At 39.7% G+C, this 14,881-nt stretch overlaps 2 protein-coding genes across 2 annotated transcripts; both read left to right on the plus strand.

Annotated features, from left to right (window-relative positions):
- The first annotated feature begins 324 nt into the window (after positions 1-324).
- On the plus strand, positions 325-9,603 carry zgc:158803 (LUC7 domain-containing protein). Its single transcript, XM_042431745.1, has 10 exons — positions 325-927; positions 1,383-1,477; positions 2,978-3,076; positions 5,156-5,266; positions 5,396-5,539; positions 5,972-6,148; positions 6,255-6,427; positions 6,511-6,540; positions 6,911-7,066; positions 8,374-9,603. The coding sequence occupies exons 1-10, from the start codon at positions 867-869 to the stop codon at positions 8,615-8,617; spliced, it is 1,290 nt and encodes a 429-aa protein (XP_042287679.1). The 5' UTR covers positions 325-866; the 3' UTR covers positions 8,618-9,603.
- Positions 9,604-10,358: 755 nt separating this feature from the next.
- On the plus strand, positions 10,359-14,666 carry pane1 (proliferation associated nuclear element). The gene is made up of 6 exons (XM_042436522.1): positions 10,359-10,541; positions 11,945-12,021; positions 12,247-12,345; positions 12,811-12,890; positions 13,103-13,194; positions 13,434-14,666. Exons 1-6 carry the CDS (start codon positions 10,485-10,487, stop codon positions 13,581-13,583), a joined length of 555 nt encoding a protein of 184 aa, XP_042292456.1. The 5' UTR covers positions 10,359-10,484; the 3' UTR covers positions 13,584-14,666.
- Positions 14,667-14,881: the final 215 nt, after the last annotated feature.

Below are 14,881 nucleotides of genomic sequence, written 5' to 3' on the forward strand. Positions count from 1 at the left end.
TGACATTTTCCTAGGGGTACATGTCATTTTAAGGATTTTAACGTAAGTAAGTGTACGTATCGTGTTTTTTTTTAATCAGACACTCATTATTGTTCCAAGCAGGGTATTTTTTATGTCTTAATACAAGTCTGGGGGATCTTTAAATTTATTATTAAAGATGTTAAAATCCCAAACTATTCTTTTTTTAAAAAGAAAAAGAAGAAAAAAAAGGTCCCAACATTTTGATTGTAAACTGTCCACTTAATCTTAAATCCAAAACTATTTTTCAAAAATGTGTATTGTCCAAACATTTAGTGCAACGTCACCCGACGTCACCAAACCAGCGCGCGAGGACTGACTGCAGCACTTCCTCGAGGCGGAAGGACTATGAGCGCGCTCCGGCTCCTCGGTCACGCGCACGGAGGGGAAGTGGAAAGACGGAAGAAAGGACGCAGAAATAAACTTGCCAACTTCTGGCTGACTGGCTAGAAATACTGTTAGATACTATGTTACAAAGGAACTGGTTGGCAGCTTTGATATAAGTGTAGTTAGCTAACCAAACGGCCCGTCTCTCAGGTCGCTACCCGACACGACAGCAGACTCCAGTTTTCAAACAGACGCTGCTCAACCGACCTGAAGCCGTTACAAACTCTCATTTACTCAGCTGTTGCTAAAACGCTGTGATAACCACTCAAGTGTATTAACGCGACACACTACCAGCTCGTAGCCCCTGTGGGACTTTTTCTCTCCTTGTGGGGGGAAAAAAGTTATCCGCGGCGGCGGCGGTGGAGGAGGAGCCGCCGACGAGGCCTGCAGTTGAGGCGGCTGCATGTGTGAGTGAGGACCGCTGCGGGCTAGGAGTGACTCACACACCACGATAACCAAACATGTCGGCCCAGGCACAGATGCGAGCCATGCTGGACCAGCTCATGGGGACTGGGAGAGACGGTGAGCAGGGCCGGATGTGGTTGTGATCGGTGTCCGATGAAAAATGAGGACAGGAGTTTGTGTTGTTGCTAGTGTTAGCCGGCAAAGCTAACCCATCTGCCTGGCAGTGACAGGCATGCTTTGCACACCATGCTAGCCAACATGAGGGCTAGCACAGCCGGCTATAGCTACCTGTTGTCTTTGAGTTGGAGTTTACACGGGAAGTTAAGCTGATCCTCTACAAAGACCTTATCTTAATAGCATTTAAGCATCATTGTCCACTTGCTCTTTTGTTCAGTTTATTGCCAACAGCTGTTGCCATTTGATTGGACTCTTACAGAGTATTACAGATGTATGACTCATTCATTGCTAGCATAGTACTAAGTTTCAGTGTTAAATTACATGACAGTATTAGGTATGTATACGTCTTTACTTATGTTCGTCTGTCTGCTGTTTTGCATTTTTTCTTTTTAAAGGAGACACCATGAGGCAGAGAATAAAATTCACAGATGAGCGGGTCTGCAAAAGTCACCTTTTGGATTCATGTCCTCATGATATTCTGTCAGGCACCGTGAGTAGCATGCATACACACACACACACCTATACACAGAGAGCGTCATCATGTATCACACTGCAGTCTGAAAGTATTACGGCTGCTGTTATTGGTTTTGGGTCTACTCCAGCTCATTGGATTTGAAATGAAAGACCGAGGTTAAAGTGCTGACTTGGAGCTTTGAGGATGCGTACACATCCATATTTTGTGTGCAGCGGAGGACTCATCTTTGCCCTTTTTATTTACAGTTTTCTCATCTTAGGACCATATAGCAGGGCAGTGAATACAGAATAGAACAAATCTTTATTGTCCACCAAGGTGGAAAATTGTCTTTGGCTCACCAAAACATGAAGATGCACTTTAAATGATTCTTACAAGAATGAGATAGCGAAGCAGTCAGTGCCAACAAAGATAGAGACAAGGTCACATTACACATAAACAGTTCATGTCTGTAGCTGAAAGCTCATCAGTCACTTTACAGAGTTAAGAATACTTGTGGCACTTGGGATGAAGAGGATGGGAGATTATTTGCTAGGATACTCCTCACTTTCTTCCTCGCTCTTTCCTTAAAGAGTTCAATCAAGGACTTTTGGGGTTTGCCAACTATTTTGCAGGCCACTGGGACAATCCTGGAAAGTTTATTCCTACAGCTACAATTTAAGTGACCGTACCAGGCGGGAAGATGAAAATTATAACACTCTCAACAAGAGTTTTGTTCACTATTTCAAAAATTTGCTGACTAACACAGAGTCTGCTGAGTCCTTTGAGAGGATACAGTCACTGAGTATTTCTTGAAAATATACGATGTATTTTCAGAGAAGCTCATCTGGAAGTCAAGAACTGTACTGAGATATTTAAAGCATGTTGGCAATGGAAGTGAAACTGGCTCTATTTTTAAATCCTGTTTTGTGTAGCTAATTAATTCAGAAGGAAATATCCAGACAAGAGTAGTGAAGGAGTGTTTTTGTGGCCATACAGGGAATGAATGGCCAAGATGAATGAATGTAAATCTAAAACTGAGCATGTATTTCATCAGCCTAAGATATGCAAAACATGCAAGATTGACATGCTGATGTCTTTGGACTGTAGACTTCAGACAATCATTGACTGTAAAGGATTAAATAAGATGACTAAGGACGTTTGATGTTAACTTGCTCAATTACTTTCCATCCTCTAAAATCAGGGGCCTGTGTATAAAACAGGCTACAATTTCAACATTGTTTGAGTCTGTGCTTTAACCTCATGGTCATTATTTCTTTGTAAACACAGCCAGCAACAAAAATGATACACTCCTGCACTGTATGTAATCAAGATGTGGCCTTGAAGCACAGCGCTTCAAAGGATGTCACATTCACAGGCCTTAATGTGTTGTCAATGAAATTGCTTTAGACCAGGATGACATTTGAATAAAAGGGAACTGTTGGCATGACAAATGTCAAATTTTAGAATAAATTTCAATATGAATGAAATGAGGAAGCATGCCATCTTAATCCATTGATGTCATTCTGACTCCTGTAGAGGATGGACCTGGGAGAGTGTATGAAAGTCCACGACCTGGCCCTGAGAGCAGACTACGAGATTGCCTCTAAGGAGCAGGAGTACTTCTTTGAACTTGATGTGAGTCACACACACACACACACCATTATGCTCTCCAGATCATACTTAAGCAATATTACACGAGAGAGTGTGCTTTACCGTCATTATTGGCACGACAGCGATGCGGTCAGAAATGAGGCTCTTGCTCAGACCACCGTGTTTAACTATATATCTTCAAATGTTACAGTTACGGCTGAAAATGACAACAGAAATAAACAAAATTTGTCGATTTCACATGTCTCCACAACTCATGTCTACCCAGAAGTGTTGTTAGCACGACGTCACGGTCTATAGTTCTAATCAATGGCGGAGTAATATTTATAGTGATGGGGTTTTTTTCGTTTTAACACAACCAGGTGTGCTGTCACGCTGATTTGATCACGTTCTAAACATCTAGTTGACCAATCACTTGGTTGGAACTACCTGCTGTATAATGGACACTGTACTCATTCATTCACTGGATTATACAAATCTGTAGGAATTTCATAAACTGAGTCCAAACCCACCGAGTGCCAAATAAAGATTAAAAATAGGCTTTGACAAATAACACATTTTTGGAGTCATTATAAATGTCAAGCTAAAATAAATGGGTCCTATTATTTTAGCAGTAATATGACCCTCGTTATCTATGATCTGATTAAATAATTGTGACATTCCAAGCATCATCTTTGAGGCTGCGGTCAGAAACCTCGTATGTAGTCTGGAGGCATTTGTTGGGTAGTAATCTGTGTGAAAGCACAGATCACTGTGTAACATGAAGAATGTAATTCTGCTGTTTACCTCATAATCATCACAATACACGATCAAACTATTGTCACTGTGAGAACTTTCCAAAGTTGTAAAATCCTGCCTCACTGGTATCAGAAACCACTGTGTGGTGTTTTAAAACTCATAGATGTGTCACTCCAGCTGGACTTCTTGCATCATGTTTTATCTTCTGCTTGTAGCAACACCATGGTTTGTTTTTCAGTTTATAATTCCAGTAGTACATATTCTGACTTACACATCTTTTAGATTGTCTTCTAATATTTTATCAAACTAATAATACATGGAAAATATAAATCATTTCTACCTTAAATCTTACAAATGGTTGTTTTGTATCTGCAGCACCTATAGCACAGTTTACAGTAATCCAGACTGACAGTGCTGCTTTCATGTCAAACTGTGGATAGCCTGGATGCTGGTATATTAATCCACATTGTGTGAAGGTGTCAAGAGTTGACAACCGTCCAGAAGAAAGACAGGTAGCAGAAGATGGGTTGAGGCAATTAAAACCTATGAAAATTGAAACTGATGGCCCAGTTTACAGTTTCCACTCAGTAGTCATTCCTTGGACTGTTTCCAGACTGGTGATCATACTGAAAGCTGATCTGTCTCTAGAGCATCATTGATGAAAACACCTGACATGGGTGGACATCCATCACATTTCTGGTAACGCCTGCCTTGATATCCCGATGATTCAGTAGCTGTCTGCGGAAGATTTAATGTTATGAAGCTGACTAGTTTCTCTTCCGGAGACTCTCCTCGTTCGAATCAAGAGTCTTACGGATCAATGGTGTCATATGCCGCACAGATTGTAAATCTTATGGTGCTGGGCAGCCTAATTTAAAAGCAAGTCACGCTGGCTTTCTAGTTGTGCTACTCTCATCTCCAAGAATATCAGAGTTATGCTCAGTTGTGACTGACGACATATATTTGTTGGAGAACTAACTGTAAGTGTGAAAGAGAGCAGGGCGTAGTGATAATGAGCAGACATGGATGTGTCTGTAAATGATTGTTATGGGCTTATCAGATAAACTTTGTTGGCACACATAATAGCAGGCAGAGACTAAGTGTATATACAGTATGTCGTACTAGCAATACGTTACACATTGTAAAGAATTCTATAAAGTATTAATGAAATTTATAAAGAGTTTGTTGTTTGAGAAAGTTTTGTTAAAAGCAAAGAAAAAAAATGCAACCTGTCTGATCTTCTTTTCATCATTTTTCATAAAATAAACTTCCATGTCCATGAAAGTAGAATTTCACATGTTAAATATTCTTTTTCCACCGTACACTATTGTGGATATTTTATTTATCTCACTTGTTGTTGTTGTGCAGGCTGCTGAGCACCTTCAGTCTTTTATCGCCGACTGCGACCGCAGGACCGAGCTGGCCAAGAAGAGACTAGCCGAGACGCAGGATGAGATCAGCGCAGAAGTGACAGCGAAGGTGACAAACTTATTTCTGAAATCATTAGTGAGATTGTTAACAGGTCTTCATGTATAATTATTCCCTGGGAAAATTGCAAATTCACACCAACAGGCTCATTATTTTGTCTCTTTCACTTGTCGTTATAAGGCTGAACGTGTCCACGAGCTGAACGAAGAGATCGGGAAGCTGCTGGCCCGGGCGGAGCAGCTGGGAGGTGAGGGGAACGTAGACGAGGCCCAGCAGTTACTGGAAAAGGTGGAGAAGACTCGGGCCTTGAAGAAAGAAGCAGAGGTCAGAGACTTATTGACTGCTGTGTTCTGACAAATGTATTGTGTTCAAGTGGATCAAATACTTTGACCTGTATGTCACCAGCCTGACCAGAGATATTAAGTTTATGTCAGAGAGGGTTTAGTATGCGGGTTACTAATGACACTGAATTTAACAATGACTCATGGTCACATTGTGACAAAGGCATTACGGAGTTAAACACCCAATCTTTTCTCAAAATGGAAAGAAATCTGATGGAGATGACAGTAAATTGGTTCTCCTGTAACTTGTGTATTTTGAGCTGCCTTCAGTTTGATGAAAGGTCAAAGGAACAAGCTCTGTCCTCTACTCACTGCCTAAACTCAAGTAGAGGCATCATCTTGCATGAAACGTGAAATAAATGTTCAACTCGTCATTAGCTCTAGGTCTTTGGTCTCAAAACGTTTGTTCTTGCAGGATGTGTACAGGAACTCGATGCCAGCCTCCAGCTTTCAACAACAAAAACTACGGGTGTGTGAAGTGTGCTCGGCCTACTTGGGTCTCCATGACAATGATCGTCGTCTGGCTGACCACTTTGGGGGCAAACTGCACCTCGGCTTCATTGAAATCCGTGAGAAGCTTGAAAAGCTAAGGGTAAGGGTTGCACCGGAGCTACCACATAATCCTCTCATTTGCAGGATTATTGATCTGTTTAGTAGAAAGTGCAGCTAATTTGCTCCCTCCCTTTTTCCCAATGCAGAAAGCAGTTATCGAGAAACAAGAAAGAATGCGAATGAGAAGACGAGAGGAACGCGAAAGAGAAGATGAAAGAGAGCGACAGTGGGAGATGGAGCGGGAACGGGAGAGAGAGCGGGAGCGCGAAAGGGAGCGAGAATGGGAGAGGGAGCGAGAAAGGGAGAGGGAGCGTAGGAGGTAAGAGACAGCCTGACTTCCAACGTTATGACGGAAAGGTTGTGTGTCGTCAGGAAACTAAAACTGATCTGTTTCCATCTCAGGTCAAGATCTAGAAGTGGAGACCGATACAGGTATGATCGCTCTCCACTCTCATGCTGCAACATACTGCTGTATACAGTAGTGATATGATACTAGTGTACTTAAAAACTTATCAGACAATAAATATTTGTGTAAATTCCACACAAGGTTGGTATATAGTGTTTTTGCAGTGTACAGGGATTTGGAGCGAGTGCACATTGTGAAGCTAGTTTGTGGTTTCTCAGAACAGTGAATCATATAAAGTAGTTTCAGCTGTACGACACACACACACAAGAGTGTGATGCTGTACAAGCCAGCTGTGATTCAGCAGTGTTGAAATATTGAGAAGTACCAACACTCACTGGGGTGATAAAATAATCTGAAACCTTACAATCTGTTTCCTCCATAAAATGATTTTTCTAGGGATGGAGGCAGCTCGTCCTCCCATCGCTCAAGACGTCACCGCTCCTCTCGTTCCAGAGAAGAAGGCGGAGATCGGGATCGAGATAGAGAGAGGAAACATCGACACAAGGACAGGCACCGCTCGCGCTCCCACTCTCACAGGCACAAAAGGAAGAGGTGGGGCTTTAGTTATCTAACTATAAAGGAAGGACTCTATCTCTCTCTCTGTCTGTCTGTCTCTGTCTGTACTTTGTGTACCTCCACAACCGCTCATCCGATCGACTTCACACTCGGCGGATGTATTGCTGGAGACCCGAGAGAGTGAATGAAGAGAGCGAGCGGCGGTAGCGAGAAAGATCACAAGAAAGCCGGTGAATCAGAGAAATGAAATGTTATTTTCTGATTTGTTTCACGGCAGTTACAAATAAACACACCCGTACCCCCGCATAACCCTGCAGGAAGGGAGGCAGTGCATATGGCCTTACTTCCCACAGAGCAATTCAAAACCAGTATGTCTCATAAGTTCATCAATAAAAGCACAAATACAGACAGAGCACAAATATTTTGAGCAAACATACCCACTCAAATCTGAACTGAAGGCACAGACAATAAACCATCGAAGAGCCCAGTACGATCGATGCACTTTAGCTCTCTGTTATATATTTTATTTTAAAATGCAGCTTTTATTATACTTGAAATGAGGAAAAAAACATTTATTTACTATTAGAGTACTATTTTAACATCTGTGTATAATAGTTTCTTTAATGTTGTTGGTGAATATAATCATTCACACTTCATATCAACTGTATTAATTCTTCAATGCATTGAAGCAGCGATATAAGAGGCAAAGCAATCACTAGTTCATTAAAGATTATATGAACTGGTCCAACAATGTCCTTAACTAACTGAACTCAGTCACTCAACTACACACAATCAAGGTCAAGGTAGAAGTCATCGTCATTCTCTTCATATATAACAGTCATTATACTGAAGAACAAATGAGTGTTTTTTCAGTGTTGAGGTGCACCGAGTTGTTACCTCACGTTTGTCGTACTTGAAATTTGTCCAGTTTGAACTCTTTGGGATTAAATTGTAATTTTCATGAATGGTTGCGTCTCTGCTGGTTTGACTCACTGGTCCTGGATGTGGACAATAACTATCAGCTTTCCTTCACTGTAGAAAAAACAAAATGGCAAATTGAAATCTAGGGGCCTGTTTCACAAAAGCAACATTTCCACTGTGCTGCTTACAGGCAGATTGCTGATGGTGGCAGCATCACACATCATAAATTGCAGATTTATTTGGGTCCTACAGGGTTCCTGCATAATCATCCTCGGGTCCCAAATTTGTGGGTTTTTTTTTTTATTGTTTTGAAATAAGCAAGGAAGAATCATCTCAAATTCCTAATTGCAGCTTGCTTCTTGGAAACTTGGTGAAACTTTCTTTAAATTTTTTCATCAAATCTGTGGCTGATTCTCTTTCAGGTCCTCCAGAGACAGATCATCTCACACCCGCGACAGAGAGCGCTCGCTGTCCCAGGAGCCATGTAAAGAGGGAGGAGGATCAGGAGAGGGCTGGCGCGACGACAAGGCGGATTATGGAGACTGGGAGGACAGGGAGAGGTCCACCTCCCCGGATACGGCCAGGGGCCGGGAACGAGAGAGATCCCTGTCGTTGGAGCGGGACCGACGCTCCAGCTCAGAGGAGCGAGAGTCAGGGGAGATATGAACAGAAGGGCCGAGAGTCCAGGGAGATACGAACAGGAGGGGGACGCCTTCAAAGTCTTTTGATTTGGATATATTGTTTAGTCAAAGGAGCATGGAGAGATGAGTGTCGCTGCGAATGTGTATGTGTCAGCTTTGTATGTGTGTTCATGTTTAAAATGGGACATGTACATTAGCAGGGTAGGTGGGTGGACAGTGGAAACTTAACGTGGGGATAAGGGAACAACTTCAGTGGTGGCGGTCAAGCTAACATGCAAACCAACTTTTATAAGACAGTGACTTTGAATTGTGAGGCTTGAGTGGCGTGAAAGAAGTACAGTCTTGTTTTTTTATGCCATCTTGTCGATCTTATGTACAGTTATTTTGACAGTGACGAGGCAGTGAGGAGACAGAAGCCCCACTTTAAATCTGTTTTTATTTTAGTCACATGAAGTGCTGTTATTTTTTTATCATTAGTTCAATGTTATTACTGTTTTTTCCCATGTTCCATTAGGAATCTACAAGTTTCAGTAGCTGTGGATTTATTTACACGGGTTGGGCTCACTAATGTGGCATAACCCTCGCCGGTGATGTTTGAAATGAGCTGTGAATGACTGAAGGCACTTCTGATGGTTGTGTTTTTAATTTGCTGCCTTCAAGCCATAACAATCTCATTTGGGAAATCTGACACACACCCTTGAGCCTGCCTTTAATTTAAGATTCAAGAAACTCGCTTGTCACCTGAAAGAAGTCATCCAAATGTCCCCACTCAGTTCTTTACATGTGAATGCATCTAGACGATGTGCATATTTACATACTGACACTCAAGGCCAAGGGAGTTGTGTCCTGTGTGCTGTGATACGACCTGGATGTACTGGGGGAATCTACTTTGCTGTGCCACCATAAACTGAATAAAATTTTTCTGCTTCCATTGAAATACAATGTGTTCTACAGACTTCTCTCTATCTGTAGCTTTTATTTATGCATTAAAGGAGCAATCCACTAATTTTACACACGAAGGTCAATTTACTCGTATATCTTGTTGAGCTTTCCCAAGTTTAACAAAAAAATGAGCTCTGCATTTAGGAGGCGGCGGGGGGATCTAATGAAAAATGCTATTGAGTTGCATTATGGGAAATGTATGATCCAGCATTTTTGGCGCTTGATGTACTATGGACAAAAAGTCAGCCTCTGTTGATTTTTGACCACTTTCTCTTGTCCCCCAACTTTACCATAGTACAAGACTAAATTGCTGGAGTATCCCTTTAAAATTTGGGATTTTTAAAAAATTATTTGTGACATTATAGCAAGATCCTTTGGCATCTAGAGTTACAGAGCCAGTGCTTTTTTCTGCCTCTTCCTTTCATCTTTACAGATGTCCAACACAATTTCCAATGGATATACATATAAAACAAGTAATATCTTTTTAACATTACATTAAAATATTTACTAAAAACTGATGCAAAAAAGCAAATGTTTAACTTGTCGGGGTTGGGTGTTATACAAAAAGGAAAAAGTAACATTTTTACAATTTCAAGTGGCTTTTTAACAATTTGATGGCATGTATCAACTAAACTAAAGGTACTAAACCATATTTTTAAATAATTGCTGAAAACATACAGAAAGCTGAATTACTAACCGTAGTATTTTGCTCAAAATGTCCAATCTGTATTAGAAATGGACCATGAGTGAGTTGCACAGTACCTGTCAGCCTGTAGGTGGCAGAACGTGCCTGCTAATGTAGGGAAAACGTCATGACGTCAGACGCTAGTTTAAAAATGAAGCGCGCAGGATTCAGGAAGTGAGCAGAGACGTCTCTGGATTTAGCTAACTGCTAAAATATACGAAACAGAAACTGTGTGAAGTGTGTTTATCTCCATGTTTATGCCAGCATGTCGTTGCTGAAGCCGTTTAGTAAACTACCTGCTTTGAACACAGCCACAATCTTGGTGAGTTTGTGTTTTACAGCCTTTAACTATCGGCAGCTAACAGACAAACCAGTGTGTTGACGATGGTCGAGTGCTAAAAACAACAGCAGCTCAAACGATGTCGTGACAGTTTGAGATAGTTTTGTGATATCTAACTGTTTCAAAGTGAGCTAAGTGTGCTCAGTCATCAGTTTGAACAACTAACGTTATTATCATAAATACGCGTAAAAATAGAGAGTTTATACTATCAGGTTGGGGGAAGGAACTATAAAAACATGTATAAAAGTGAAGTTTTTACCTGACACAAATATATAATTACTTTTGTCTAAAGAGCATTTATATTACATGAAGTCCATCCTGATATATGGTATACCTTACCTTTGTATTTGAGAGATGCTTCAAAATATATAAAAGCAACCAGATATGTATTTAGATCATGTACATGTGTGTGACCTGTAGTTAAATTTACCACCGAGAACAGCAAGAAGTATATTTCTACACTCCAAAGTATACTGTGAATAAATGTTATTTATTCATCTGTGGTGGATTGCAATACCCCAATGTAAAAAATACTCAAAAGTTTGGCTGCAGTTAACGATTATCTTCATCATTGATTAATCTGCTGAATATTTTCTCAATTTATCAATTAGTCTATTAAAACTAAAAATAATTTAAAAAAAAAAAATGGCATTCACAGTTTCTAAAAGCCCACTGTGATTCTTCAGTTTGCTTGTTTTTTCTTAAGATATTCAATTTTCTGTCATATATGACAAAGAAAAACAGCAAATCGTCAAATTTGAGGAGCTTGAATTAAAGAACGTTTGGCATTTTTCGTTTGAAAAATGATTGAAACGTTAATCAATTAACAAAATAGTTGCAGATTAATTTTCTTTTAATAAACTAACTGATATATTGTCCGATACTTGTTGGAGATCTACTCAAAAGTTCTGCATTCAGAGTTTTAATTGAGTAATGGTGTGGAAGTATCGCAGTAAGTGTTCTTAAAAGACCGTGCCCTCCTTCAGTGTCATATTAATGATGCATTAAAATATAGCTAAACTTCATTTTTGTGTTGTCTGAAAACTTTTCTGTTTATAGGAATATGTTATATTTTATGAGGGTATCATAACTGTACGTACATTTTAAATTTACAAAGTAACTACAGCTGTGGTGCAGTCAGATTCAGTAGCAGTAAGTTGAACACAATGGAAATACTGATGTAAAGCAGAATTGTACATAAGCACAGTAGTTAGATAAATATAAGCCACGTGTTTACTTTCCAACTACTGTTCAAATACATATTGGGCCATGTTTTTGGATACTTTGGAATTTTATTTTAACTTGTTAAATGTTTAATGGCAGTGTGTTACAGTGAAAAGTCTTATCACCAGGTTTTGTGCTGACATGGTGTGTTTTTCCTCCAGCTGGTGGAGAGTGAGGAGCAGTTTCAGCAGAGTTTAGCAGACGCTCTGGTGAAGGAGACCTCTGTCACTTTGAATGTGTGAGTAGCGCTTCATCCTGCAAACTGCCAAAGTCAACTGTCTGTGACTGGAAATGGTGCAGGGCGTGAAACAACATCTGCTTCCTGTTGGAACAAGACTATCAGAAAGCCAGGATATGTGTTTAATCAATTAATTTACTAAGAGGATGCAAAAAGAGAGTGTTTATCTTGCCATCGGTGTCCACTCTGTCTCATACCTCATGATTGCTTTGTATCAATGAACAGGAGACTAGCCAAGAGTCTGCCTCTGCCAAAGGAGAATGACGAGGGTCGTCCGAGGATAGACCTGGTGGTGTTCATCATCAACCTGACATCAGAACTCAGGTAACTTACCTGTTCATATTTTAATCTCCTCACCTGTTTGCTTTTCTAACCACCAGAACATAGCATGAATATATGTATGTTCTTAAAATTACTCAAAACAATTAACAAATTATCAAAATATTTGGTGGTTAATTTTCTGTTGATCGATTAATTGATTTATTGTTGCAGCTCTACTTAAAAAAATAAAAAAAATTTGGTTTTCTTGTATTTGTATCTTGCTGCCACAAAGACCAATATAATTGATATAATAAAGGTTATAATGAGTAATTGTTTGCTTGTTACACTAGTGTTAACATCAAAGGTTTTATTTAATCATCATGTAGAAAAGAGCTACTGATTTCTCTGAGGTAACCTGGTCTCATAGAGTGAAAATATGGTTGGAGGAATCATTAAAACATACTCAGTTTGATATAATAGAGTTAATTCTGAAGTGATAGTGACATTTACTGTTTTATTTTGTCATAGTTTTCAGTCAGCAGAAGCTTCCCTGAAACATTTGGACCCTGGATATTTCCTTGGAAAAGTCTGCTTCATGGTTATTAATGGTGAGGCAATGAGTTAAATCTTTTTAAGTAAGTTCTGTCACATGAAGGAGTTCAATAAAGGAGCAAAAATGATGAAATCAAGCAGAAATTGTCTGAGATGAACCATTTTTCTCAATGTGACCAAACCTTAGCTGAGCCTTCTGTCCTCCAGCTCAGCCTCTGCTGTGTCTCTGTCTGACTCGCTGCCTTTTCAATGCTTCTGTGTCTCGTAGCTCGTAGCGCTTCGGTCCCTATAGAGCGCCTGGACGCTGTTAGGAAGCTGGCTGCATCGCTCCAATGCCCCCTGCTCTTTGCAGAGGATCAGGTTTGTGTCAACTTTAGTCACAAACATTGAGGATGGTTTGAAGCCAATATGGTGATTCAGTGACAAATTTATGTGTAGCACTGTCACCTAGCTGGCAACATTGGGAAACTACTTGTAACTTGATGATCCTGGAGTTCACAGTCACTGTGCTATTGTTAAAAATATAACACCAAATGTCTTTTTAAGTGTGTTTTTCTGTTTCTTTAAAATGAGCCTTGTGTAATCTCTCTCCCCTCTAGACACCAGATGGTGTGACCAACGCTACAGAGAGGCTGCTGACCATCCTCAGGGTGGCAGCTGGCCTTGTTCCCATGGCTACAGCTCTCTACCTGTCCAACCTGACTCGATGCACCGTGCCACCAGACATCGACCAGCCGAGCTTTGATTAGTTCCTGTGACCCATTTCTTTGAAGGGATTTCTTCTCTGACTTTTCTATTATTATATTTATTTGTAATTGATCAACACAACAGGTGTACTGTTAATACTTTGTTAGGATTTCATCTGTTTATTTTACATGTTTGTGCTTTTGGCTTTTTGCTGCAGTTTTCTTCTTTTCTAGTATTATTTTAGGGTTGTAGTATTGCTATAAAGTGCCTGTAAGCAGAACTGGTTACTCAGCAGTTGTTCAATGTGTGTGTGTGTGTCAGAATATATAAAGAACCTAACAGGCATGTTTTTCAGAAGACATTTTGGCATGTCACAGCAGGAAAACAGGTGTAGATAATAAGATTAAATGAGCTTTTCTGGTATTGTGCGTGCTGCCAGACTGTCACACTGTTATGTGTAACTGGGACACTTAGAAACAGCAGAGAGGTTAATGTTATTAATAACACCAATGATCTTCAGCTACAGTATGACAGTTTAAAAGACCTATCTGCTATCAGTTACTGGGAGTTATAAATGATGTTTGACATGAAGTAGAATATTTTTAACCTGATCAGTGACCTTAAAATTGAAACTTTTATTCCAGAGACAGAGTCAACACAGCACACAAAAATGCAATTTGAAAAACATATTGTGTAGGATTTGTCGGTTGCTGCTTGTAAACTCAACATTCAACATTCCCTGGCTCAATGACACCAGAAATGCTCGCTTTATCCTGTCCGCTGTGGCCTCTGTGCTCTGCCACAATAACTGAAAACACCTGTCAGGGACAATGATGTACCAATATAAACTACACAACATAATTTGTTTTGCATTGTGTATATAATTATAATGCAGCACAGACGGTTTTCTCTGTATATACCGTGTGGAGTTTGTTTGTTTTCATGGTTCATAGACATTTGAACTGTAGATTTTTTTTTTTTTTCTTTTTTTAGGTTTTTAATATCAATACAAGAAAATAGATCAGCTATGATCAATAAAAACATAACTGACCTCTTTGGGGTTATACTGAATCTTCCAATTGGAGAAAATTATATTGATTGACTAAGTTTTTTGTATTAAAAAATAAAATTCATATTTGTAATTATTTTTATGTACTGTTTGGATGTCTGACATCAAAATAATGAAAACTTAAGTTTTAAGAGGAAAATGTTACCAGTGGACCCTGCCAGGTATTTTTCAGTATGTCACTGATATACTATCAGTATGATATAACAATAGTTAATAGGTGCTTTGTATATTTTTGCATTTTTGTACAATCTAAGCCAGGGCCATAATTCAAACTTATCAATAAGATTTCTG

The sequence above is a fragment of the Thunnus maccoyii genome, chromosome 2 (genome assembly GCF_910596095.1).
Source record: "Thunnus maccoyii chromosome 2, fThuMac1.1, whole genome shotgun sequence".
In the NCBI taxonomy this organism is placed as follows: domain Eukaryota; kingdom Metazoa; phylum Chordata; class Actinopteri; order Scombriformes; family Scombridae; genus Thunnus; species Thunnus maccoyii.

Bases quoted from the DNA above. Each gene is read 5' to 3' on its own strand.
- zgc:158803 (XM_042431745.1), top strand. From the start codon at position 867: ATGTCGGCCCAGGCACAGATGCGAGCCATGCTGGACCAGCTCATGGGG. The intron at 928-1,382 runs GTGAGCAGGGCC...TTCTTTTTAAAG, and splicing joins CATGGGGACTGGGAGAGACG to GAGACACCATGAGGCAGAGA. The intron at 6,428-6,510 runs GTAAGAGACAGC...TTTCCATCTCAG, and splicing joins AGGGAGAGGGAGCGTAGGAG to GTCAAGATCTAGAAGTGGAG.
- pane1 (XM_042436522.1), top strand. From the start codon at position 10,485: ATGTCGTTGCTGAAGCCGTTTAGTAAACTACCTGCTTTGAACACAGCC. The intron at 12,022-12,246 runs GTGAGTAGCGCT...ATCAATGAACAG, and splicing joins ACCTCTGTCACTTTGAATGT to GAGACTAGCCAAGAGTCTGC. The intron at 12,891-13,102 runs GTGAGGCAATGA...TGTGTCTCGTAG, and splicing joins CTGCTTCATGGTTATTAATG to CTCGTAGCGCTTCGGTCCCT.